Here is a 26,701-nt window from a genome sequence, read left to right as displayed (position 1 = left end):
ACCCACAACAGACCACGCCCCCCCCGGACGTGCGTGGGACGCCCCCCAGCGGCCTGTCCCGGCGCGTTCGCGATGGAGGCGGACGGGAGCGGTCGGAACAGGGGTGTTTATGTGGAGCCGGCGCTCACAGCTCCGGGTTGCCGAAGCCGAACCGCAGCTGGGTGGCGCGGAGCTCCCGCAGCAGCGCTTCGTTCGTCAGGCCCAGCTGCGGGGAAAGGGGTGGGTCAGGCAGGGCAGAGGCACACGCACACCCCCGACCCCCGGACAGAGCGGAGGGAGCCGCCGCGGACAGGGGCTGCAGGCAGGGCAGTTTTAACCCTCCCATGGCTTCCTGCCTCAACCCTTCCGTGCTCAACCATCGAACTCAGCTCGCAAGTAAAAGGGCAAACGCTTTGACAAGCAGGTCGAAGGAGGTGATCCTGCCCCTCTGCTCTGCTCTCGTGGGACCCCACTTGCAGCACTGTGTGCAGTTCTGGTGTCCTCTATATAGGAAAGACATGGAGCTGTTGGAGCAAGTCCGGAGGAGGACATGAGGATGATCAAGGGGCTGGAGCACCTCCCATACGAGGACAGGCTGAGAAAGCTGGGGCTGTTGAGCCTGGAGAAGGTAAGCTGTATGGAGATCTCATAGCAGCCTTCCAATATCTGAAGGGGCCTACAAGGATGCTGGAGAGGAACTCTTCACTAGGGACTGTAGTGATAGGACAAGGGGTAATGGGTTTAAAATTAAATAGGAGAGATTGAGGTTGGATATAAGGAAGCTCTTCCCTGTGAGGGTGCTGAGGCACTGGCACAGGTTGCCCAGAGAAGCTGTGGCTGCCCCATCCCTGGCAGTGTTCAAGGCCAGGTTGGATGGGGCTTGGAGCAACCTGGTCCAGTGGAAAGTGTCCCTGCCTATGGCAGGGGGTTGGAAATGGGTGAGCTTTAAGGTACTTTCCAACCCAAACCCATTCCATAATTCCGTGACTTATAGTGTGGCACACTCTGGCTGGTGCCGGGCCACACACTGCCCTGCCCTGCCCACCCTGCAGCGGTGCAGACACAGACCTTGAGGACGTACTTGTAGCACTGCTCTGCCTCCATATGCCGTCCTCCCTGGAGAAAGGACACAGCAGTGAGGACATCATCCTATGGGAATGGTGTGGGTCCTCGGGAAGATCATACATGGTAAGAAAGCTCAGCACAAAGGATGTGCCCCGGGGGAGGGAGTGCAGGCAGTGAAGGAGGGTGCTGCTATGCTCATCGGAACATTTCACCCTCTCCCAGTACAGCCCCCAGACTTTACCACCAAGATCTACACCGTGTTGTTCAGGCTCATGAGCAGTTGCAATAGACCATGGGGGTGGTGGGCTGGGCACTCACGTGCAGGCAGATGAGGGAGAGATATGCCCACACTTCAGCGTTGGTGTTATTGAGGGCATTGGCTTCAGAGAGGGCATCTTCTGCTTCCACCATCTCCTTCAGCTTGAGAGAGAGAGGGGAGTCATGGACAGGAGGCAAACAGAGGGAGAAAGGTCTTTACAATCACTCTAACAGCCAAAGGTCTCAGTGCAACAAAAGTATCTGGCAGGGTTTCACCAACAGGGATGTGGAGAAAGGCTTTAGGGCAGAAACAACCAGTTACCCCTGGAGCCAGCATCCAGCATTCCGGTCAGAAACATAAGCCTCTCGCTGCTGACTCCCAGCCCCCTGTGGGAGCACCCACTATTTACACATCAGACCCAGGCATAAGGAAAGCGGTATGAACGCCTCAGCCCTGGGGAACTGAGCAGTGAACACAGGCTGAGCGAGCTGGGCTTGTTCAGCTTGGAGAAGAGAAGGCTCCTTAAGGGGAGACCTTAGAGCAGCTCCAGTGCCTAAAGGGGCTACAAGAAACCTGGAGGGAGGCTTTGGACAAGGGCCTGTAGGGACAGGACAAGGGGGAATGGCTTTAACCTGACAGAGGGGAGATTGAGATGAGATCTTAGGCAGAAGTTCTTCCCTGTGGGGGTGCTGAGGCACTGGCACAGGTTGCCCAGAGAAGCTGTGGCTGCCCCATCCCTGGCAGTGTTCAAGGCCAGGTTGGACGGGGCTTGGAGCAAGCTGGTCTAGTGGAAGGTGTCCCTGCCTATGGCAGGGGTTGGGAATGGATGAGCTTTAACGTCCCTTCAGCCCAAACCAGTCTGGGATTCTCTGATCCCTATTCCTGCTGCAGGGTGGCTCAGGGAGGCACAGGAGCCAGTGCCCAGCAGGCTGCAACCAGCTCCCAGGCCATCACTCACCTCTCTGGCTCCCAGGGGTGCATGTTTGGCCAAGGGGGAAACAGAATTTCAAGTCCTCTCCCTGTCTCTTCCCTCAGCCACATCCCATGAAGAAGCCTCACAAGGTGAACCCCTGGTTGATGCGACACTGCCAGGGGCTGGGTGTCCTTGGCAGCCTGTCAGAGATGCTGGATTCTTCCAGGAAGGGAAAGCACTGAGATTCCTGACATTCTGCCCAGTTCCTTTGTGGTGACGTGCAGGTCATGGACAAATGCTTGGAGCAGAACTCAGGCCTGACTGGATTAAATGCTGCTTGGACACCCTGGGGAAGGATCTGGCAGTGGGATGAGGGGAAGGATTGCTGCTCCCAAAGCAGTTGTGGGGGTGACTGCTCCAACATCTCCTGTACCAGCAGCCCATGGTGCCAGGCAGGACAGCACAGCATATGGCACACGATGGCCCTTGGGAGCATTCATTTCACAGGCACCTGAGCTTTAGTCTGGGCAAGGGGAAAAGCAGCCCAGGCCACACCACCAGTTAAAGGAAGGTCACCTGTAGGCACTTACCCTGTAGCAGGCGATTCCCACCCCCAGCCAGGTGAGGCAGGATGCGGAGTTGTCACAGGCAAGCAGGTAGATCTTCTTCGCTCGGCCGTACTGCCACAGAAGGTACACAAGCACGTTACTCTGCAGCAAACACATCACTGCAGACAGCCCCCCCCTTTCTCATGAATGGGTTCAAACTTAAGGGGAGGAAGTTCAGGTTAGATGTAAGGCACAAGCTCTTTACTGTGAGGGTGCTGAGGTTCTCTGGTGCACAGGTTGCCCAGAGAAGCTGTGGCTGCCCCATCCCTGGCAGTGTTCAAGGCCAGGATGGACGGGGCTTGGAGCAACCTGGTCTAGTGGAAGGTGTCGCCACCTGTGGCAGGGGGTTGGGACTGGATGAGCTTTAACGTCCCTTCCAAACGACCCAAACCAGTCTGGGATTCTATGAATTTGCCAAACAGCCAATTCCCATCTCCGGTGGGGTTCAGACCCCCACTGTCCACACTGGGGGGCTTGGAGCCTGCCTGTTGCCCCTGCTGTAGTGGCCCTGTGCTGGCAGGTACCGGTACAGTCACCTGGTGTCTGGGATGATGAGAAATGGCTCAGCAGCACCCAGAGTGTTGCAACTGGGATGTAGAGCTGGCACAAAGGAACACAGCACTCCAGAAGGATTTGCTGGCTTGTGATATGTTGGCTATGGCAACAGCTCATGGTGTTTCATACCCAGGGTATGGAATCTTCTGCTTTGTGACAGATTCCTTTTTGCCACTCCTGCTGGCTCCTCACCAATTTCTCCTCCAGGTAGATGGAGCCCAGGCGTAGGTAGACAAAGTGCATATCCTCAGCATCCTCCATAAACCCCATGGTTCGCTCATAGCACTCCTTTGCCTCACCAAAGTCTTTCTTCAGGTAGCAGAGGTGCCCTTTCTGAGCCCAGACATTTGGATTCTGTGCACACAAACCCACAAGTGAGATGTGGCTGGGAGAAGAGAGGGAGAGAGACTGAGAGAGGGGCAGGGACCCTGTCAGCAGCAGAAAGGAAGAGCTGAGCAGTGTTTAATTATAGCAGGGCAGATTTCTATGTACAGAGTTAAAACCAAATCAGCAGCTGCCTGCATGACACCAGCAACGGGAGCCCCCTCTAGACGTTCCCTGCACCGTGTCCTGTTCATGCCAGGCTCCCCAGGAATGGTGAATGTGCAAACAGCATTCAGGATTGTAAGCTTCCCCCTTGCCTTCCATTCAATCTGCCTTCCATTCTCCCGACTCTCCAAAGCCACTTTACCACTGTTGAATAGCAACCTTGTTTCTCATGAAACAGAGCCTGACCCACAGAAAGAGGCTCTACACGTTCAAAGGGAAAAGAAAGGCAGATGCTGCAGGGAGAGGCATCCCCACTCAGAAATGATGTCTGTGTGGGAGAGGACAGGAGGCAAGTGATCACACACTGAGTTACCATGCAGTCAATCCTAACAGCCTCACAGAGACATTCTTCACATTTGGAGAGTTCTTCTTTCAGCAAGTAAGTCTGGGCCAGCGCCAAGTAGTACCCACTGGAGGGACCTCCCTGGAGGCTCAGCAGCTCATGGGCAAGGGCCTTGTGAACAAACTGTGGAAGAAGGACACCCATCACATTAAGAGAGCAGGCAAACCACGAGCACCCCAGAAGAACGTGGCAGGAGGGCTGACTCGCACTTATTTGACTTCCATGAACACAAAACACATAGGAGATTTCTTTTTTTATGCCTCCTTTAAATATTTACCGCCATTACTTCTAGTTCTGGTTTGCTTTAAGCAACTCTTTCTGCCATGTAAAATCAAGGCAGGCAGCATCACGTGGCAGTCAGAGAGATCCCACAGAGATGGCTGTGTGGGAGAGCGACACTCCACAGGTGACACAAAACTTAACTCTGACATACACAAGTGTCTGAAACAAGGAAGGAGTCTTGGAAGCGTCACACTAATGCATCTCACTGCTCACTTCTGACTTGGCTGCTCCCTCAGCAGCAAGCAGCTCTGAGCTGAGCATCCTGAGAACTTACCTGAGGGGACCATGTCCACCACCAGCATTTTGGGCTGAATGGGTTTGCATTTCTGGTGGGTTTGCTACCTCTTTCCCTCAGCATTAGGAGTAGCCACAGCTTGTTCTCCATGCCCAAGAAGGGGGTTTGCTGGAGCTTGCCACCAGCTCTTTGGAAGAAGACCAAACCTCCCTTCCCACTCCTCCACTCTGCGTTGAGCTGACCTGAACAGCATTGGCTTTCATCAGGAATTCCACTGTCTTCATGAAGATCGTGCAGGGAGGTTGTTCAAGTCCTGAAGCAGGGGACGGTGCTGCAAGAGAACGTGTCCCTGTCAGTCCCAGGATGGGGTTTGTATTTCAGAAGCAAGACCAGGGCTTGAGACCCTGGCGGGGACAGAGGAATCCCAGCAACAGAATGTGAAACCCAGGAGGTGGTAGGGGGGGCTGAAGCAGGGATATTAACTCAGTGTTTCTGTCTGAAGGGTTCGTGTTTTGTTAGAAATTTGAAAAGAAATGATGTTCTAGACCCAGTAACTTTCCAGTCCAAGCTCAGAGGAAGAAAAGGTAGGAATTTATGAGTGATGCTTGTCAGAGTTAACTACTCTGAGGCCTCTGCCTCCACAAACCAACCCAGTGGGGCCCAAAGCACCCTGCGCTGCCATCTCTTTGCCACCCCTGGGAGAGTGGAGCTGTAGAGGAGGCAAATCCCACAACACATGACCAGGGGAGATCCACAGGGACAGTTTAAGAGCTGGCATCTCAGGAGGGAGACATCTAAGTAGCCAATAAAGGTGACTGGGTGCACTGACATGTAGGGAGAGAGCTGCATTCACCCATTGGCTGTCTCTCCTGAGATGTGCTGCTCTGAAAATCAGAATGAACCTGCTCTGTCTAGAGATTCCCAGCTAGGGAGAGAGAGCAAGCCATGATATCTTGCCTTGGCATCAGGAGGACCACAGCTCAGTGCTCTCAAGATACTCTCCTTCATCTCCATACCTTTTGGTGCTGCCTCTGGTGCAGTCGCCTCTTCCTTGGGTGCCACACAGGCCAGGGCAGACTCCGCCACCTTTGTCAGTTTGTCAGCAGAACCATGTGGAACCTTCTCTGCAATGAAACCCCCAGCAGCTATTAGATGCAGTTTGCCATAAACTGCCCAGTTTGGAGCATTCTGTGATTCTGCAGAAATGGGGAGGGGAGAAAATATAAAAGATGTACAAGATATTCAGAACTGGGAAGAAGTTTCTTTGTAGGAGGGTCTAGTGTTTTGAGTACAACGTTACCATGTGAAGCTAGAAACAGATATAAATGAGGCAATACGGAACTGGAACAGGTTTGCTCTAGCACAGGTTGCCCAGAGAAGCTGTGGCTGCCCCATCCCTGGCAGTGTTCAAGGCCAGGTTGGATGGGGCTTGGAGCAACCTGGTCTAGTGGAAGGTGTCCCTGCCCATGGCAGGGGGTCGGGACTGGATGAGCTTTAACATCCCTACCAAGCCAAACCAGTCTGGGATTCTATGAATATCTCTTTTCTCATAATGAGAAGGGGGAAAAAAAGGCATATGGCATGAGGCACTGGGCATGGAGTGGTAATAACAGTAAAAATAAACATTTCCCACAGCCTGGCCACATATTTGGGCCTTGGGACTGCAAGTCTTGGCTCAAAGTTAGGCTGGACTCAGCGGGGCTCCAGAAGAAGCCTAATGTTCAGGATCACCACCCAGCAGCTGGTTTGCCCATTGAATTGATGAGGCTGTGATTTCCAAGCTGCATTGGGAAGTCAGAGCAACAGCTTTGGTTAAAGCTAAACCTGGGTGAGTGTCATGTACGACTGGCACAAAGGCATCCCTGCCCTCCCAAAGCCTCAAGAAGCACACTCCTCCAGCCACCCTGGCTGCTTCCCACACATCAGTTCATTAGTGGCACTGGGCTGGGGCAGAAAAATAAGTTCAAAGACTGATCCCTTTAGTAGGCTGTGGGTAAGACAAAGCATGGGCTGTGCTGCTTTCAGAAAGCTTCAACATTTGAAGCAGCACACTTGTGCTGTTGTTTCTAGCTAGTGAAGTAGCTCACAGACCACATCTTCCTTTAGCCTTTGTATCATGGCAATGGTTTTAAACTAAAAGAGGGAGATTCAGGCTGGATGTGAAGAAGAAATTCTTTACAATGAGGGTGGTAAAACAGTGGCACAAGTTGCCCAGAGAGGTGGTGAATGCCCCATCCCTGGAGACATCCAAGGCCAGGCTGGATGTGGTTCTGGGCAACCAGCTGAAGATGTCTCTGCTCCCTGCAGGGGGGTTGGACTAGATGAGCTTTGAAGATCCCTTCCAACCCAAACCATTCTATAAATCTATTTCCCCTCTTAGAAACACGTAGAAGTGTCTCATCCCCTTCCACTGTTCACCATCTCCCTCACTGCTCTGAGCCCCCTCCTTGCCACTGCTGGGGCACCTCCTGGTTTCATCCAGCATTACCAGGCAAGTGGTCTTCTGGGCCTGGGCTGTGAGACCTCACAAACCCAGCAGAAATGGGCTTTTTTTTACCTCCTTCTCCCTCAGCAGCCTCAGGGATGCTCCTCTCCTTGGCGAGCTGTGCTTGCAAGAGCTTTTTAGCCTCACGGAAGGCCATTTCTGCCTGAATATTATTATCCTGCAGCTCATAAAACAAACCTATGTGAGACAGAAAGAGAACTGTAAGCAGACATCCAGCCTTAGCAAAATCCTTCCCTTAGCCCTTAGATTAGAGAAGGGAGCAGCAGCAATGCTTGGCTCTAGAGGAATACCTCAAGCACACAGGCTGCTTGGTTTTGTACCTGAAAGTGTCCAGGCCACCACGCTGGATGGCTCCAAGCAGCAGGCATCCTCAAATAAAACGTTTGCCTCTTCATCGTGCTGCAGCGTGGCAGCTGTAATCCCACACAGCAGCAAACTGGGGACAGTGACAGGCAGGTGAGCCTTGCAGGACACCATCATCCACCCTGCCACCCGCCAGGAGCACACAGCACCTCTGGATGTGATTGGGATCCAGAGAAAGAGCCTGCTGGAAGCACTCATGGGCTTTGGTTGTTTCCTCGAGCAGGAGGCAGAATGCTCCATAGTCCAGCCAGCACTCGATGTTGTACTGGTCCTTAGCTATCCTCTAGGAAAAAAAGACTATTGCTGGAGTGAGGAGTCCTGCAGTTGTGCTCAGCACACACAGTGAACTGGAGACAATACTGGAGTGACCACAGCTTTCCTCTGGCTACCCCCAGCCCAGTTTAGCAACAACCAAGTCCTCGTCTATCACATGCTAGGATTTCCCTTGACTGGGATTGTGCTGGGCTTCATCTAAACTTCCTTCATATAACACATCCTCTAACTTCAGTTGACGTCCTCCTAGCTTCCTGTTGAGGGCCCAGTGTTCCCAGTACTGACACTGCATGCCTTTTGAAGCAGCTCATCCCATTTGCCCTGGGCTTGAGGCTGACACCCTCAGTGACTTGACCAGGCCCTGTCTCACATCCTCCAGAGAGCGACATCTCCCTAGAAAATCCCTCACACATGTTCAGCCTGAGTATCCTGGTCACATTCTCCTCCTTTCTCCCTGCACAACAGTCAGGGCTGTCAGCAGCACAGGCCCCATGCTGGCTGCCAACCCAGACACATGGGAGATGGGCAGGAAAGAACAGGGGCTCCTTTACCTGCTGGTGGTAGAGAGATGCCAGCTTGTAGTCCTTGATGACTTGAGCCTCATGAGCAAAAAGCCAGAGCTGCTTCTGGGTCACTTGGGATGGAGGGGCAGAAGGAGCAGCTTCCTCAAACAGCAGCTGGAAGGAGCGAGACAGAGTGTTACCCTGGAGACAGTGAGAATGGTTCATCCCAGCACAGGAGCAGTCCCCAGTCTGGCACTGCACCGACTACAGCCTGGTATGGCTGGGGCTGAATGGCAAGACGTCCTGTCCTGTGGTGGGACACATTCTGTCATTCCCAGAGACAGCAAATATCCACTACTTGCAATTCATAGAATAATGATAGAATCCCAGGCTGGCTGGGTTGGAAGGGACCTTAAAGCTCATCCAGTCCCAACCCCCTGCCACAGGCGGGGACACCTTCCACTAGACCAGGTTGCTCCAAGCCCCGTCCAACCTGGCCTTGAACACTGCCAGGGATGGGGCAGCCACAGCTTCTCTGGGCAACCTGTGCCAGCGCCTCAGCACCCTCACAGGGAAGAACTTCTGCCTAAGAGCTCATCTCAATCTCCCCTGCCTCTGAATGTGGCTTGAGGCCCACATGTGATAACTGCAGCAAAGGAAAGCATGAGTCTGTGTCTGTCTTGAAGGCAAAAGTCTCCTGGCTTTCACTAGATGCAGTGTCTAGCGCTGGATCCACAGTGAAGTCGTATCCCAGCTTTCTCCCTACCTGGTTCAGGGCAATGTGCATCTGGTCCATGAGGTACACGTAGAGCTCACTGAGGAATGCCTGGAATTGTTCCTGGCTCTCAAATGCTGTGGTCTTCAGGTATTTTTCCCTCACAATCTTCACTACAGCATACTGTGGAGACATGAGACTCTTGGACAACACAGGCCCCCCTGTGCCCCCCTCCAGCTCTGTAATCATGCAGACCCATAACACACTGATTGTGCCTGAAGCTCCAGCTTAGTTCTGAGGAAGAATTCCAGCCCAGAACTGACAAAAGCAAACAGCGGTGAGCTCCTTTCGCACCTCCTACTCCTGGCTCTCCCTGGCACACTGATGCCCCTTTAGGAGCAACATGTGGGAAGGCTCGTCTCCTTGGCACACAGAAGGGGTCTCCAGGCGGAGCATGGCCAAGGCTGACCAGCTGAGACAGGGGAACCCCTTTTTTCTGGCTGGGCAGACTGTGAGTGTGTAAGAGTAGGTTTTGCCTTCCTCAGGCTATTAGCATGGGGCAAATAGATATGACCAGCTTTGGCGTCTCCCGCCACTGACGGGAATGATTCTTCTGGTGTGTGATCAAACAGCTTTGCCTGCTCCATTAGAAGGAGAACCTATCCCCCCACACACACCTTGCAACAGCCTCAGCTGGCAGGATGGGTTCTGGAGCTACACATCGTGGAGCAGCAGTTCCTCACTGAGAAACTGCCAGGAGAAAACAAGTAGGGAAGTGAAAAGCACCAATGGACTCTTTACCTTTAGCTGTTCCTTAAAAGCAAAATATTTGCCAGAGCTGTTCAGCTCAAAGTTGAGCTGACGCTTCTGTTCCTCCAGGGTTTGGTGGTCTGTCGTTCTCTGGTCAGGCAGCTGCTTCCCAAAGAGCTCATGGCATTCATTTAGGATGGCAGCAGCAATGCTCCTGACCTGGTGGTGATAATCTTCCACAGCCTAGGAACAAATAAAGAAATAATCACCCTTCACAAGGCACTCATGCCATCAACCTTGAAATGGATTTGATTTCACCTCACACGAACTCCACCTGAGGCAAGTCCCAGTTAGTCTGTCACTCATCCCTTCCTGTCCATGCCAGAGGGCTGTGAATACATCTACGTGTAAATACAAAAGAGCTCCTTCATAATTAGATATTGCTTCTACTGTATTTTTCTATCAGAACCCAGTATCTCAGTCATTGGTGTCTCTTCTATAGCAGTAAAGTTGGCTGTAAGAAAAACTTATTTGCTGGAAGCCTTTTAAACCCATGGGCAGCCCTCTTCAGCAGTCTCTAATCTCCATATTCTTGGTGGCAGAAGCTTCCATGTGCTGTAACAATCAAAATACAGCACTAGGAGCACTCCAGACAGTCCAGCACAAATCAGTTCTACAGCAGCACTGGGGTCAGTCACTGCAGTGCTGCTCCTTCCCTGCTGTGCATTGAATTCACCATCATCCAGGGGCCACCTGGGGACATTCTCCTTTGATGGCTGCTCTGTGCACACAGATGAGCCAGCACTGTCAGACCATTTCCTGAGGATGTGTCACACACACAAAGCTCCTCAGATATTCTGGGTGACCTGAGAGTGCTCAGGGCTGATCCTGTTCATGTTTGTCTGGGTCTGAGGAAGCACACGGGCTAATCTGAGACAAGAAACTGCTGGGACTGCCTGGGGTAAATCTAAGGTTTACCTCCTGAAGGGAGGTGGCAGTGAGGTGGTGATCGGTCTCTTCTTCCAAGTAACAAGGGGTAGGACAAGAGGAAATGGCCTCAAGCTGTGCCAGGGGAGGTTTAGACTGGATATTAGGAGCAATTCCTTTCCCAAAGGGTGGTCAGGCATTGGAACAGGCTGCCCAGGGCAGTGGTGGAGTTGCCATCCCTGGAAGTGTTCACAAACCCTGTAGATGAGGCCTTCCGTGACATTGTTCAGTGGTGGCCTTGGCAGTGCTGGGGAATGGTTGGACTTGATCTTAAAGGTCTTTTCCAACCTGGTTGATTCTATGATTCTAAGGTTCCAGTAGCCTCTTTCTCCAGCATTCTGTTTCCTTCCAAACACCCCCACTGCTGCCTTCCCTGCTCTTGCTACATCTCTCCGCTTTGCATGGGCTGCGAACATGAATGATGCAGCCCAGGAATGTTTTCCTAAGGCATACTACTGCAAGGATAACACATCCAGAAGTTTCCTTTCTGTGTATTTGCTCTTCAAACCTCATATGCATGTTGCTGTGGAGCTAAGATTGAGAATGAAGGTTCTGTGTGAGAGGTATGAGGGCAAGAAGAGGTGGCAGAGGCAAGGCCATAGGCTCCTGCATGTACCTTCTGGGCTCCTGAAGTCCAGGGAGGCAGCGGAGGGCGAGGAGGAATCATTTGCTTGACCCTGTCAGTGAGAGGACAGAAGAGATCAGCCTGTAGCACATTCTCACTCTGAAGCCCAGGCCACCACTCCAGTGGTTCTCAACACATCATGGTGTGGTTGTGGCAGGCATTGACCCCTTGGCACCATCCCAACCCTGGCTGTACCACTAGTAGATTTACACCGACCTTTCAAATACTCATCAAAACCCCATTGGGATTACCAGAACTTTTACTGAGAACTTATTAAAACCCTTGGTGTCAAAACAGTGTTAATTCATTGAGATTTTAATAAAGATTTCCTGCTTGCTGATAGCCAAAACACCTTAGGACACAATCCAGCCCACAAAGCAAAGGTGTGATGGCTCCTGCCCAACTAGCAAAGCAAATTGCAAGAGGCTGACAGAAGATTTTGGGTAGAGCTCAAGAAAGAGAGCCATGCTTTGCTACTAAGGCATGTATTTAAACACCCTTCCCAAAAAAGATCTGCTGATCTCCTCTTCAAGGACATATGTATGCGGCATCAGCTGGAGCTCCCCAAGACTCAGAGTCCTTCCCACAACTCAGGAGGGTGGATTTTTCATGGCAGGTCAACATGGAGGAATTACACTGAATTCAAGCAAGTTCCAGTTGAGGAGAAATGGTATAAAAAGGGCCAGGAGAAGGCTCTACGTGGTTCACCTTCTTCAACCTGTTCTTCCTAGGAGAGAGCAGGCAGCACAGATGGCACACACACTTTCTCTGCAAGGAATGGCTGCTGCTTTCTGTTTGAGAGAGACATACCACCTGCACTTGTCATACTTTATTCATTTGCTGCATTTTCTCTGTTTTAGTCAATAAAACGATACATGCTAGACTTTTCCTAGACTGAAACACAGCAGGGCTACCACTGGAGAGGAAGCAAGTGCCTCAAATCAGACGAATAGGGTTTGAATCAAAGCAGCAGAGATGAGAGCAGCTCTGCAGTGGTTCAACTTGAAAACTAACAGAAGAGCTGAGGAATGGGTAGAAGATTGGGGAAAAAAAACTTCTGTAAAGGTAAAAACCAAGGATAGAATGCTATGGGGCAGTTAGAGCAGTGCTACTCAGGGGAGTCCACACTGGTGGCCAGTCCTGACCAAGCAGCACATGCAAGAGGCAAGCACACAGGCATTAGTGGGAAACAAAGCCCTGATAGGAACACAGGCACCGTTGTGCTTCTTTGGTGTCTCTCCTTTTGAGAGGAATAGCAGGGAGATGCCAGCTGGGATGAACATAAGTGTTTTCCCAACACACCAGATACCACCCCTCAAAGAGTCTGGCCAAATCCTCCCCCTGATTCCAGTGGGCTCTGGCTCAGGCCCTCACATAGTCTGTATGGAGCCTTCCTAGGGGGAGCTCGCTGTGCAGCTCTGTTTCTACCCTGCAGAAAGAAGCTGTCAGCCCCAGCCTCACAGCAGGGCTTTACGCACTGTTTGGCAAGCTCCTCTCGCAGTCTTCTTGGTACCAAGGCCTTGTACAGCTTTATCTCCATCACCAGGAATGTTCCTGCTTCAACGTATTGCTATGAAGATAAATATTGCTGTCTCAGTGTCGTGCTGTCTAGAGCCATTGCAGTATGATGGAAGACTGAGCATATAGCTACAGATCTTCAGCAAATCCCCTTCAAGCTGCAGAGATACAGCTTGTTTTATAACCTCAGAATGATTGATTGCAGCAAAATTCAGCTCAAGAAACCAGTCTAGGAAAAATGAGGAGGCCCAGATAATCAATCTGCTTGCAGAATGAAGCTGCATTCTCAGTGTTCTGAGGAATAAGCCAAAATTTGAAGGAACCCTTTTAAATTTAGAGAGAGACCTTCTAGCCCAGTGCTAGGCTGCCGTCCATCTGGATGTCACTGGGATGACTCCAGGACAGCACTGACATAGAACATCCCTGGTCCAGCTAGCTCTTGAAGAAGTTAACTGCATGCAAGGTGTGAGACGCCAGCGTGGTGATGGTCTGGCAAGTCTTTCCTTCTCTTTGGAGGTATATAATTACCTGTCCTTCAAGATTGAGATGCACGGCGTTTTCCGCTTCTCCAGTGCCATTTGGCAACTGGAATTTGGGCATGTGGGACATCTATTGAAGAAGAAGAAAAGATGTGTCTTGTTTGAGATGTAATAAGCCCCACACTTTCGCATGTCCAGGGTGTGAGTTGGACATTTAGGGCAGCAGGTACTGATAACACTATCTTCCAAAGATAAAGAGCATCTCTCAGTTGGCTGAGGCACCACAGCATCGGTCCCTGGTTCCTCCAGCTACCTCTGACGGGGAAATGGAGCAACCGTGTTGCGATGTGCCTTTCTAGACCTTACCTTCTTGTTGGTGCTTTTCTCTTTGTCTTCCTTCTGAGTCTTGTTGGGAGCAGCTTGGTTAAGGGGAACACCAATTCCTAAGGTCCCTGAGCCCATCCGAGTCACACTGAGCTGCCCCTTAAGATCCTGGAAAACGCTGTGCTGGCTTTTGGTCTGCAAAAACAGAAGGAACAGAGAGATTCAAGGACCAGACAAGGGCTTCCCCACCCCTTTGTCTTAACCTCTCACATCACAAAACACATTGTCAGTGTCTTAAACACATTAAGAAGCTGCGCAAGCTCATCATCCCCTCCTAGTTTAGGTGTGGTGCTCAGGGCCGGCTCTGATACCATATAGCTGTGAAGCCTCAGATCAGACTATGAAACAAGCTGCCTGAGAACATCTCTGTAGGCGCTGTCTGTCTTCTCTCAAGAGCTGCATTTCCACTGAGCACAGGCACTTGATTCTTGCTTGAGCTATGTGTTAGGCTGGAACCCAGCCCTGGGCTGCCCTGATCCTGATCTGCTGGCCTGAATTCCTCGCTTGAACCTGGACCTGCCTCACAGCTATGGACCTGCCTGATGGTGTAGACTGTTGGATGAATGTGACTACACTTCTCAGGTCTGCTCTGTAACTTTTTGGGTGCCCCAACCTGCCTTGCAATGACTCTCAGGTCCTACCTCACCTTCTGGCATGGAGCAGCTTCCCTGACGCACGTCAAGGAGCAGGTTTGGCAGATTGTTTACGCACTGTTTGACCACAGACAGGCTGCTCCCTCCCAGCCATCACCGTTATGTGAACTGGGCTAGCAAGAACTTCCTGGGAAGAAGATGGAGCAGCTGTACCGAGACTGGCTAGACTCAAGGAGCAGCCCAAAGAACCCACAAAACCAGAGGATGAGAGTGAGAGTGTCACTTCACTGTGACAAATAAATGCTCCAGGACAAGTAGAACAATGCAGCCACAAGGCCATTGTTCACATGGATGAAGCAGAGACCAGCAGAGAGCTGTGTGCTAAGCTCTGCTTTGCCATAGCCAGCAGTGGAGGCAGGGAGGTCTGTAATTCACCCAGTTCCTGTGGCCTGAACAGCAGCACTCCAGGGAATGTGGGCAGAAAAACCAGGTCTGTGCATCTGCCCTCCTGAAACAAGCTCAGGTCTGTTCTGGGAATGATGGGGGAAAATGGAGATGCAGCTGTCACTCTTAGTAACAGAGGTGGGAGAAAGGCAAAGACAAATAAACCTCCATGAGCTATAGCTGAAAGAGCTCCAGTGACAGCTTTTTTTGGCTGTTGCCTGGGGTAACGCCATCCTTTTAGAGCCACTGTTTGCTTTTCCCAGCAGCACAGTTCATTTGCCCATGTTCCAAACTGGGGAGAGAGGAGCATTCTTACAGCTCTTCCTGCTCAGCTGCTGGCAGAGAAGGGAGTGGAGTGAGATTCAGAGCCTCTCCCAGCCCCCAAACCTGCTCATGCACGCCCAGAAATCCTCTGCCTTTGAGGATTCTTCACCTAAAAGCGTGTCTTATTATTTTTCTCCATCACCAGAAAGGCAATGAAGTTTCAGAGTCAGCCTCTGAGTACCACACTGCCCATGTGCCTGCGCTCAAACACCACCCTGCCTGTGCTGCCTGCTCCCTACCCCACTATGTGCAAACCCAGCTGCAGAGCTGGGGCTGAGTCTGGCTGTCTGGTCTGCTCTCACCTTCTCAAACACTTTGCTGTCTTGGTAGGCACAGACACGAAAAGCACCTCTGATCCGCTTCACACCAGGGCAGAGCAAAGGCATCATGTTGACATATGCCACACCATGGAAGGAAATCTGCTTTTCCTCATCTCCCTGGAAACACAGAGCAAGGGACTGAGACACTGAACGGACTGTGATTCTCTGTAAGGAAACAAAGTCACCAATCCCATTAAGAAGAGGCCGCAGAGCAAACTGCTGCACTGATGAGGCAGTGGCTCTCTGTCGCTGGCATACAGCCGAGATGACCTGGCCAAATACACTGGAGTCATTCAATATGTAGAATATCAATTCAATCCCAGTGCGTGCAGGGCAGCTTTTCTCTCTCATGCCATTCCTCAGGATGGTCTTTTTGAGATACAGCTGTAAGATTATTGACTCTGTGGTTAGAAATCCAAGTAACCCTATCAGAGGTGTGCATTCCTGATAGGAATCAGGCAGCTAAGGAGGTCTGAGTGTCTGGAGTAGCAGCAGACTGGTGAGGGTAAGGGACAAGGGTCTCCATTGTGGCACTGGTGAGTGCTGAAAGGGATTTAGACAAACTTACATGACTTTGCCTTGGAACAGGTTAGGACCCCTCACACAACTAGCTGCCACAAACAGAACCATTAGCTGAAGGGCTGTTTCTTTGTTAAACCACCCCAGTTTCTGTGCAAAAGCATAATTTATTTACACCCAAGAGAGCAGGCATGAATTCCTTCAAGATGTTTGAACCCCATTGGCTCCAGTGAATTACCTTAATTCCCAGAAAGCTCCCTCTCCCTGACCCCTTCCCACTGGGCTGCCACAGACCATCAGCCAGAGCTCTGCATGCTATAAGGACAAAATATGATCCTTTGTGTATTTAACAGCTCTGTAAGGCTGATTAATCCCTTCACAAAGCCTGTAGCTCTCTGACTCGCTTTGCCTGGTTCGAGGCTGGTTTTGGTATTACAAAGGCATTGAAATGAAAATGCTCAATAGCACAATGCTGCTCCACAAGCCAGAACAACACATCCCTTCCCACTTTACCTTGTCAGCTTTGCTGGTTTTCCCTTTGCTGGGTAAGGCCACAAATAACCTGCAGACCTCCACGGGCCAGTACTGGCACTCTGCAATGCGCTTCTGCAGACTGAACACAAAGAAAGGCACTGAGAAGAGGCAGAAACCAATCTGGAGAGCCACAGCACCCTCCTTTCTGCCCCAAAACATCCCCCCTTGGGTTTGCTCCCACCCACTCCCATGGGACACAGCAAACATCCTGTGGCCACTGGAACATATGTGCTTTGGGGCAAGCTCGGGACATTTGCTTCTCCATCCACCACTGTGTGCATTTATGGCACAAGCAGCTATAAAACAATCATAAGATTAACAGGCTGGGTTTCTTCTCTCCCCTGGCTACTTCAGAAATGAAATGAATATGAAGGAACGTGATGAACTTTGGTATAAATCCTGAATTGCTCAGAGCAAGCAGACCCTGAGCTCCCATTCAATGTGCTTGGTGACTCTGAAATCAGCAGGCATGCTGATGAAAGTGTAGGGGGAAAAGAATTAAATAGCAAACCAGATAGAAGGGAATATTTCCACACGATGACTAACTTGGCTGTGAAACTCACAGCCATGATGCAGCTGAGGCCAAGAACGAAGCAGGATTCAAAGAAAAATGGGATGCTCATCTTGATGTTGAGCATGTCTAGAGCTTTAAAGGTAACATTAATCCAATAAAAAAGCACATGAAGAGTGCTTACACAGAGTGAAAGGATTTTAATGTACTGGAAATTCAGCAAAACTTAATTAGCAGCTCAGAGGAGAGCTGTGTGGGCCACACTCCTCCATAACTCTGCTGTCCTTTCCTTCAAGCAGAGGGAATAGTCACCATCTCCAGTTGCCGACAGCATGAGCTGGATACAGCAGCTACAGGCAGTTCATCTTCTGCCACCGCAGAACTAAGCTGCTCCAGCAGTTAAAGGCATACACCTGATCCCTTGCTTGTGTGAGCACCTCTGGCCAACAGTGAGCCACAGGAGCCATGGGAAATGAGGCAGAGCCATGCTTTGATCATGTAAGAGGTGTGAGCGCACCTGCATGTTACTGTTCCCTGCCTTAGGTTACCCAACTGAGTGCATTCTGGGGTGGTTTATCCCCACTGCTCCATGCTGGAAGGGAAGCTCTCAGGTCTCTTACGTGTCTACTGCAGCAGGATCCAGGTAACAACGACTTTCCATGTCCCACACAACTCTCTTCATGCTTTCTGCTTGGATCCTAAATTCTCTGTCCTATGAGAAACAGCACATGGTCAGAGCCAGGACAGCAATCTGCATCATCCCCAAAATGTTCCCTGGAAGAGAATGGAAGTCAGACAGAGGAGTCCAATTCACTATCACCATAGCAGAGTAAGTGAGCAGCCCTTCCTGCAGACACCAGAGCCCATTCATATTAGGAGCCTGGCTCACAAGGAAACGATGCAACTCTCAGCCCAGCAGCTGAGGGCTAGGTGGCTTTCTGGGCACCAGACCTGCACCATGGTCCCTCAGAACTCTCCTCTGCTGTCCTAGAAGACCCATCTGTGTGTCTGCGCACTATGCAGAGCACTGACCACCTGCTTCCTCCCATAACAAGTCTCTGCAAGTCTTCCTCAGTCCTTTCAGTGAGACCTGCTGGTTCTCTCCCAGCCATGACACTGCCAGTCCTTCCTCACCTCTCCTTTTTTGAGCTCTCCATCCTCATCCTCATAGGGACCACCAACAATGAAGGAGTTTGGTATGCTCAGAGCGCCAGGGGCCATGATGTTAGCAAGGGGCCACTTTTTGGGCCGGGGTAATGGCTCTTTCTCACCAGCAAGCTTCAGGATGCCATTCTTGAAGAGCAAGGGGAGTTCTTTCTAGAGAAACATGAGAATGAATGGACTTGCATGTCCAACATGAGCAGGAGCAAGTGCCAGCTGCACTAAGCTGGGTCTAACAAAGCAAAGCAGCAGTGCAGGAGCCTGGCTTGGAAAAACCACTCCACCACATACAAAGAATGGAGAAAACCCAAACAAACAGCCACATGAAAAAGAACCTGCCATTTCAAGCCACATCTTGCTGAACAGACCTTGTTTTGTGTTCAAGAGACACATCACACCACAGAGACCCCAAGCACCCACAGCAAAGGCTGCTGTTGCACAAGCACAGGAGCTACACACCCCACGGCCTTGTTCCATACTGCATAGTGTGGGAGAACACTCCACTGTGAAGCAGCCAAAACCCCTTTCACCATGCCAGGACTGTTCCTCACCTCCTCAGCTGCTGGTACTTGCAAGCAAGCCATGTAGTTTTGCAGGGGTCCTGTGGCAGCAAACTCTTCAGGGATAGAATAAGCTGCCTCCAGTGTGATGCTCAGGAAGTTACCATTTGAAAGCTGTGTGGCAGAAAGCAAAGGCTCTTTGGTGCTCACTGTCACTTCAAGGCCACCCTAAGAAAAAAGGATAAAGTAGAATCAGTAACTTGACAATTATAATACTCTTGCTCTTGAGGGAGAAGCCAGCAGAAACCCAAGGCCAGAATGTATAATGCCTTCTTCTTCCTCACCTCGAATATGAAAGAAAACAGACCAGCTTAGGAGGGGAATTTCACGATGGGTTTGTCTGAATTGTGGTGATTTGTCTGTTTAAATTGAAGCCTGCTTGAGGCAGGGCACATGCTCCACAGGTCTCATAAAATGAGCCAGGGAGAAAGAGTCAGGGTCTCATAAAATGAGACACGGCAAAAGAACATCACTTTTCGACCAGTGACTCAGAGCATGCTGAGCCAGGGCCACAATTTGACTCTGCCCTATCTCAGTCTTAATTACCTGTCCCAATCCAATAGATGGTGTGCAGCAAAACCCAGCTGCTCAGCATTTATTATCTCTTCTCCCTAATGAGAGCCCCTGTCATACATACTATGTAACACCTCTTAGATACAGAGAAGTTAGTGCAATCCCCTCCTCTTCAATTTGCTGGTGGTGCTAACTGCAGGCAGGCTTGAAGCAAAATAAAACACATTTTCTCAGTCTCATGCTTTATTCACCAGGTACTTTTCAACCACCTGAATGAAAAAGGACCTTGTGGGGAAGGCAGTCAGAGCTGGTACAATAACAGACTCAGATATTTTATCCACAGAGAGGAAGGCTAATCAAGCCAGGCAGCTAATCCTGGGGTTTCAGCACTGGGCTTTCCATCCTGAATGTTTTTTTACAGAGTGATTTGGTGGCTGCACACATTAACATTTCCTAGCACAACTTCACCTTTCATAGGCAACAAGGGACAGACGTCAAGAGGAGAAGGAAAAGCCTCCAACCTGGTAACATATAAAGCTTGTAACATCCGTGATGAGCCAGGTGGCTGAGTCATGCTCATCTTCCCATTAAAAAGCAGCAGAGAGCTGTAGAAGCAAAGAAACAGTTCCAGATTCCACATACCTTAGCCTCTGGGTGAAGGCTCTCTGATGGAGAGGTAGGTACTGCATGTAAAGGAGCTGTGACCTGAAATGAGCACTGTCCTGAAAAGAAACAGGAATGAGAGAGCACAGAGTGAGACCCTCTGTAGGGAAATCATGGCCTACTGATGTCACTCCGTCTTCCCCAATGCTATGAAGAGCATTTTGTCAAAAGGAGGGAAGTGCTTAGGGTGGTGAGGCTCTGGAACAGGCTGCCCAAAGAAGTGGTAAATGCCCCATCCGTGGCAGTGTTCAGGGCCAGGTTGGACAGAGCCTTGGGTGACATGGTCTAGTGGGAGATGTCCCTGCCCATGGCAGGGGGTTGGAACTGGTCTTAAGGTCCTTTCCAACCCTAACCATTCTATGATTCGATTCCTTTGCCAGGGATCCATAAGTAGGGATCCATAAACAAAGATCCAAAAGTGCCAGGGGGCAAGAAATGGTTACAGAGGCTGTGGAAGTCAGTGTTGTACCTTGCAGCAGAGGTAGAAGGTCCACCACAGCTTGGCCAAGAGGTACGGTCCTATCCTTCTGTTTCTTGTCCTTTTGCAACATTTCTATCACTGTCACTAAAGAGGTGAAAAAGAGAAGAGGTGGCAGAGTTTCTCAGACAGCTTCAGATCAGCAGTTCAGGGGCTGCAAAGGGTTTGTGTCAGCTCTGGCATGTGCTACTACTCTATCTCCCAAGGCTGACAAGAACAGTGAAGCCAAGGAGCACAGGCCAACATGAAAGGAGGCCCTTCCAGCTGGCAGAGATGAGGACAGAAGCTCTGAGACCCTGCCACCACTGCAGTGCTATTCTTAATGTGTGACTCCTGCAGTCAGAGTCGCAGCAGGCAGGCAGAGCAGGGCAGGGCAGTTGATGACTCCCACCTCCAACCAGGGACATTCAGGTACTTACAGAGCACTGGGGTTTGCGCAATGTCATTGAGGGAGTTGGGCCCATTGGGGCTGCACTCAAAGCTGGTTGTGAAATTGTAGTCTGCTGTCCCGTTTGGCAGGACATTAGTCCTGGAGGACTCTCCCAGGATCACTCCGTTGTATTCCACACACACTGAAGTGACTGACACGTCGCTTTTGAGAGTTTTCTGTCAAAAAAAAGCACATTAAGCAGCTGGCTCTGAGGCAACAGCTCTAGGATCAAAGTTGCCTCTGGCAGGCAGCTCACTTCAGTGCACAGTTCTCCAGTGGGGTTTTTGGCTGTTCCATACAGGAATGGAGAACAGAAGCAGAGCTTGGCCATGCTGAGACTTCAGCCTTCCCTCTCTTTTAGGAGGGAACTTTCCTGCTCCACCATGCTGTGACACCCCAGGGGTTGTCAAAATCTGCGGCAGCAGAGAGAGAGAGGTCCAGGCTTCACTGCAGGAAAGGCAATGAAAGACACAGCTGAAGCAAATCCTAAAATACCCCACTGATAGGAGAAGGGGCAATGGGCTCACACTTAAACAGGGGAGATTCAGGTTAGATATGAAGAACAAGTTCTTCCCTGTGAGGGTGCTGAGGCGCTGGCACAGGTTGCCCAGAGAAGCTGTGGCTGCCCCATCCCTGGCAGTGTTCAAGACCAGGTTGGACGGGGCTTGTAGCAACCTGATCTAGTGGAAGGTGTCCCTGCCCATGGCAGGGGGTTGAGACTGGATGAGCTTTAAGGCACCTTCCAACCCAAACCAGTTTCTGATTCTGGCTGATTCTGATATTTTTGTGCTTCCAGGAAGCTCAAGACTTTTGTAGTCTCCTCAGCTACACGGCTGAGCTGAGAGGTCATTTGTGTCTATCACATGGCTGCCAATGGCCTGAAATGACAGAAGGGCTCCAGCAAGCTCTCTGGGGAGCTCTGCCATATGTTGCTACACCACCTTCATACAGCTTGCTTTAAGCAGAGATGAGGAGGTTTCAGTTTCAAGGAGGAACATGGTTTATTTCTCCATGCAGGGAGCAGCAGCCACCATCCTGAACATGAGGCTGTCCTACCCAAACCCAGCTTTTCTTTAGTCCTGAGCCACAGGGATGCCTGACCTCCACCCTCAGCACCCTCCCTCCTTGTTGCTGGGATAAAGAGTTCCGTATTGACTCTTGCACAAAAGGAGATTTCATTCACTTGGTTTTAATTTTCAGTCCTTCTCACTGTCTCCTTGAGCAGACATTCTATGAATGGCTAAACAGAAGAATCCAATTAACCTTTCCCTGTCCCATTAATTATTCTGGGCTCCTCTCTCATGCTTCTCTCCATTACCTCTAATTAAGCAGATTCCACACCTCTTATAGCTGGATATCTTTTTTTCTCATATTGTTTTTCTTACTATCGCACTTTTGTAACCTTCCCTCCTTTTGCCAGAGACGTTTCTCAAGATGGAGCAATAAGAAACCACAAAGCAACATTCCAGGTTCAATTAGTCCATGGGTCCATCCTCTTTAGCATTGTTTTTCCTCCTCATACCTTATACTTCTCACCTAAGATGCTGTTTGCTGAATCTGTCAGTGTGAGAGGTGCTCAAAAACTACAGTATAAAAACCTCAAAACCACAACCCAGGGGAGTTGCTTTTGGTTTGCTGGTTTTGCCTGCTGCTAGAGCAGAAGCAGGGATTTGCATTTTCTGGCTGAGCTTCTCCTCTGTGTTCCCTCCTAAATGCTAGTTCCTCTAGAAGACTTTAAGGGCAGCCAGGTGAATCATGCTGCACATAGAAATTGCAGGAGTCATGGTTTGACCAGAACCACCTCACAGTCTTCCCTCTAACTGCCCTGGAGCCACTGTTTTTTCAAAACTAGAGCCACTCTCTTGGTTTCAACATGATATAAACTGCTGTAGCTGGGATGAAAAGCCAAATTTACATCCAAGTGAGATCTTTGATCACTGATACACATTTTTCACTCTGTTTTGCTTTAAAAAGCTGCCATTTACACACAGATAGGCGGAGAAGGTGGAGAAGTAGATTTCAACCCATCTCTGGAGCATTGCTGAGGAGGTGCATTCCCCAGCCTACATGAATCACAAGCTCTGTGCAAACAAGCCCTCAGTGGGGAGGAGGAAGCCACAGTGTGGTATAGCTGAATCCATGATATTCCTACCAATCCTTCCAATAGTCTTACCACTTCACAGCTCTTCTCAAACAGGATCACAGCACACCACATCACTCTAGCTTTGTTTATTAAACCATTTTCAGAAGCGCTTTACCAGGTCCTGCGCCTTCAGCACTGTGATCTGTACTGGTGTCGGTTGTGACTCACTGGGAACAGATACAGTAGACTCTTTTCTGGAAGACAGCTCCCCAGAGACCTCCATGGCTCTGCAGGAAAAAGAATGGGGAAAAGAAATATGAAACTGCTCAATTCCTCTCCCAGAAGCATCTGCAGGGCCCAGCAGCCATGTTATTGGCATTATTCTAGGCTTGGCTGTCAAAACACCACCGAAAGCACGGGGCTTTGTCAGTGAGGAAGCTCTCATGAGGAGCAGAGGGAGGACACATAATGCCAAAATTATGCCGCTCAGTAAAAGGAACCCAGCTGCAGCTCCCAGCTCCTCCTGCACACGGGGAGGGCTTGGCATGTCTGCTGCTTTCAGCCAGGCTCACCCTCGTGCAGTTTTAACCTGACAGAGGGGAGATTGAGATGAGCTCTTAGGCAGAAGCTCTTCCCTGTGAGGGTGCTGAGGCACTGGCACAGGTTGCCCAGAGAAGCTGCGGCTGCCCCATCCCTGGCAGTGTTCAAGGCCAGGTTGGACAGCGCTTGGAGCAACCTGGCCTAGTGGAAGGTGTCCCTGCCCGTGGCAGTGGATTGGAAGTGGATGAGCTTTAAGGTCCTTTCAATCCAAAGCAGTCTGGGGTTCTGTGATTCTCGTTTGACTGACAGTGAAGCCTGTGGGGCCAAAGGCCTCAGTTCCTGGCCCGGCCCCACAGGGCTCCTGCAGCCCCAGGCCCTGGCTCCATTCCACACCATGGGCCTGTATGCAGCACTTCCACCCCTCTGGAGACTCGGCTGGGCCGAGGGCACTCCTGTGACCCCAGCATCCCACAGCACCCCACAGCCTCGCGCCCCCCAGTTCCAGCCACCCCGGACAGATGAGAGGTACCGGCCTCCACCCCGACTCTGGCAACCGCCTCAGCAGACGGTCTTGCCGCGACCAACAGGGTCAGGGCGCTCACGGCTGGGGGTGCAGCCGCTCCCACACCGCACCGCACCTCCCCCCCCGCACCGGCCCGGGACGCGACACGGGGCTGCGGCGGACCGCGAACCTGAGTGTACCGGTCTCAAGGGGAGGGCCCCGCGTCCGGCGGTAACCACGGCGACAGGGTTGCTCCCGTGATGTCTCGCGAGATCGCGGCCATGCACCACGTGTTTATGGGGCTCGGTCGTGAAGGCGCTGCGGCCGCCATGGTGGGGGGTGGGCAGCCCGCGGCAGTGAGTCGCGGAGTGGTTTGGTTGAAAGGGACCTTAAAGCTCATCCAGCCGCAAACGCTATCCGCGAGCAGGGATCCTTGTGAACTTATGTGTGAGACGTACAGTTAAGTACGAAGTGAGTGTGGAGCTCTGATCCACGGTTCTGTTCTCCCACAATTGAAACAACCAGAGACGGACCAAGCAAAAAGGCAGATATGTATTACCCTGAGAGTGAGGTGTGTTTGTTTCATCCTGGGAATGAATGTGAGCCAGATTGTGTTCCAAGTGTAACGAAAAGGTTTTGGGTAAAATTCGAATGGGATTTTTACTGCGCAGGATGCAGAATTTGATCTGAACAGTATAGATTGTGGAAGTAATTAAAGTATGTTGAAGTTGAGAAAACAAAGTAAAATATCAGCAAGGTGGGTAGTCAGCAAGGCAGGTAAAAATGGGAAACCAAGAAAGTTAAAATGCAGTGCTTAGAAGTCCCCTGGGATGCGTCTTAAAACACTGGGAGGAAATCAGGGATCTCTCAGGAAGAATCATGAGCAAAAAGTCCGTGATGAAATATTGTAACCAGTGCTGGCCATTGTATAAATTGGAAGGGGGAGAAAAATGGCCAGAAAACGGATCCTTAAACTATGACACAGTGTTAGAGTTGATGCCCTTCTTACAAAGGGAAGGAAAGCAGGATGAAGTCTTTTATGCAGATATGTTTTTCACACTCTGGGAACATCCAGAGTGGCAGAAAGAGTGGGATAAACATAGCACCCAAGGATCCGTTTGTATTAACTCTAGAAAGAGAATAAAAAGCACGGAGTGGGGAAATCGAAGCGGTGTTGTTCATTGTGCCCTATAGGCCAGAGGTGCTTGAAATATAATAGGGGTGGGGGAGCTGAGGAAACGTTAGAAGATTTTGTTAGCCCCAGGGAAAAAGCATCAACTCCTCCCCATTCTCCCAATCGTAGAGTGGCGAAAGGAGAGGGGAAGGAGACAGAGCTCCCTTCTCTTTCACTGCTAAGCAGGAGGACACAAACCAAGCTGCGAGCTCAATCTGCCTCACCTACAGTAAAAGATAAGGGCATGATATAAAGCATGATACAAGCCCCCCTTAGGGAAGCTGCGGGACCTGAAGGACCCATGAGACTAAAGGTTAATTTCTCTGTGGGAGACTTAGAAAGTTGAAAATTGATAGCAAGGACCTATAGAGATGATCCCGCAGGAGCAGCAAAAATATTCAAAGCCTTCACTAAAGCCCTAGACCTGGATTAGGACGATACTGATTTAACGTTAGATGCAATCACAGGCACTGGAAAGGAACTAGTACTTAAAGCTGCCAGAACCCATGTTCAAGCATTAATCACTGCAGAAACATTGCAGAGAAATGCAGATGATTATGTCCCTACAGCTAAACCACAATAGGATTATAACCCTAACCATTATCAACTTCTCAAAAGATATGAAACATGGATTGCATTTGGATTGGAGCACGCAATTCCTAAGTCCGTGAATTGGGGAGCTTTATGTGCTGTCAAACAAAACACAGGTGAAACTCCTACAGAATTTTTGGATGGATTACAGGAGCAATGCAAAAATATACTACCATGGACCCCTCTGAAGACCAGGGAAGGCAGCAGCTGATATCTCACTTTCTAGGACAATCAAATGATATTAGAAAGTGTCCTGGGTTCAGCAGCAGCAGTCAGTTTTTCTCCTTCTTAGTAGCTGGTGCAGCGCTATGGTTTTGACTTTCGGCCGGGGAATAATACTGATAAAGCCGATGTTTTCAGTTGCTGGTCAGAATGTTTACCCTGACCAAGGACTTTGTGAGTCTCATGCTCTGCCAGGGAGGAGGAGAAGCCGGAAGGAAGCAGGGACAGACACCTGACCCAAACTAGCCAAAGAGGTATTCCATACCACAGCACGTCATGCCGGGGGATGTAACTGGGAGCCCCCGGAAGGGCTGGATCGCTGCGGGGTGGGGGTCAAGGTATCGGTCGGTGAGGTGCTGTATTCTCTTTGCTTGTTATTTCCTTTATCATTATTATTATTGGTGGTAGCAGCAGTGATTTGTGTTATACGTTAGTTATTAAACTGTTCTTATCTCAACCCGTGGGAGTTGCATTCTTTTGATTCTCCTCCCCTCCCTCCAGAAGCGGAGGGAAGAAAGGTGGGGGGAGAAGTAGACTGCGTGGTTCTAATTTACGGCCTGGGCTTAAACCACGACAGAAAGAAACTACAAAAACCTAGAGCAGAGGACCAGAGAGATATCAAAAAGCTGATTGAGGAAGCATGGAGGG

The 26,701-nt window shown here is 50.5% G+C and overlaps 1 protein-coding gene across 1 annotated transcript; it reads right to left on the bottom strand.

The window, feature by feature from the left end:
- Nucleotides 1–124: 124 nt before the first annotated feature.
- CFAP70 (cilia and flagella associated protein 70) lies at nt 125–23,307 on the bottom strand (the record flags this gene model as incomplete). Its single annotated transcript, XM_080618151.1, has 27 exons — nt 125–205; nt 1,048–1,095; nt 1,363–1,464; nt 2,807–2,896; nt 3,572–3,733; nt 4,242–4,394; nt 5,031–5,119; nt 5,805–5,984; nt 7,277–7,471; nt 7,615–7,730; nt 7,807–7,940; nt 8,482–8,607; nt 9,200–9,331; nt 9,950–10,141; nt 11,502–11,562; nt 12,989–13,080; nt 13,557–13,637; nt 13,874–14,026; nt 15,555–15,689; nt 16,605–16,704; nt 17,757–17,848; nt 18,271–18,453; nt 18,849–19,025; nt 20,013–20,092; nt 20,503–20,598; nt 20,931–21,117; nt 23,200–23,307. 27 exons carry the CDS (start codon nt 23,305–23,307, stop codon nt 125–127), a joined length of 3,345 nt encoding a protein of 1,114 aa, XP_080474277.1.
- Nucleotides 23,308–26,701: the final 3,394 nt, after the last annotated feature.

This window comes from Psittacula echo, assembly GCF_963264785.1.
Source record: "Psittacula echo genome assembly, chromosome: 5".
NCBI classification, from domain to species: Eukaryota; Metazoa; Chordata; class Aves; order Psittaciformes; family Psittacidae; genus Psittacula; species Psittacula echo.
This window is presented reverse-complemented; position numbering and strand designations above follow the sequence as displayed.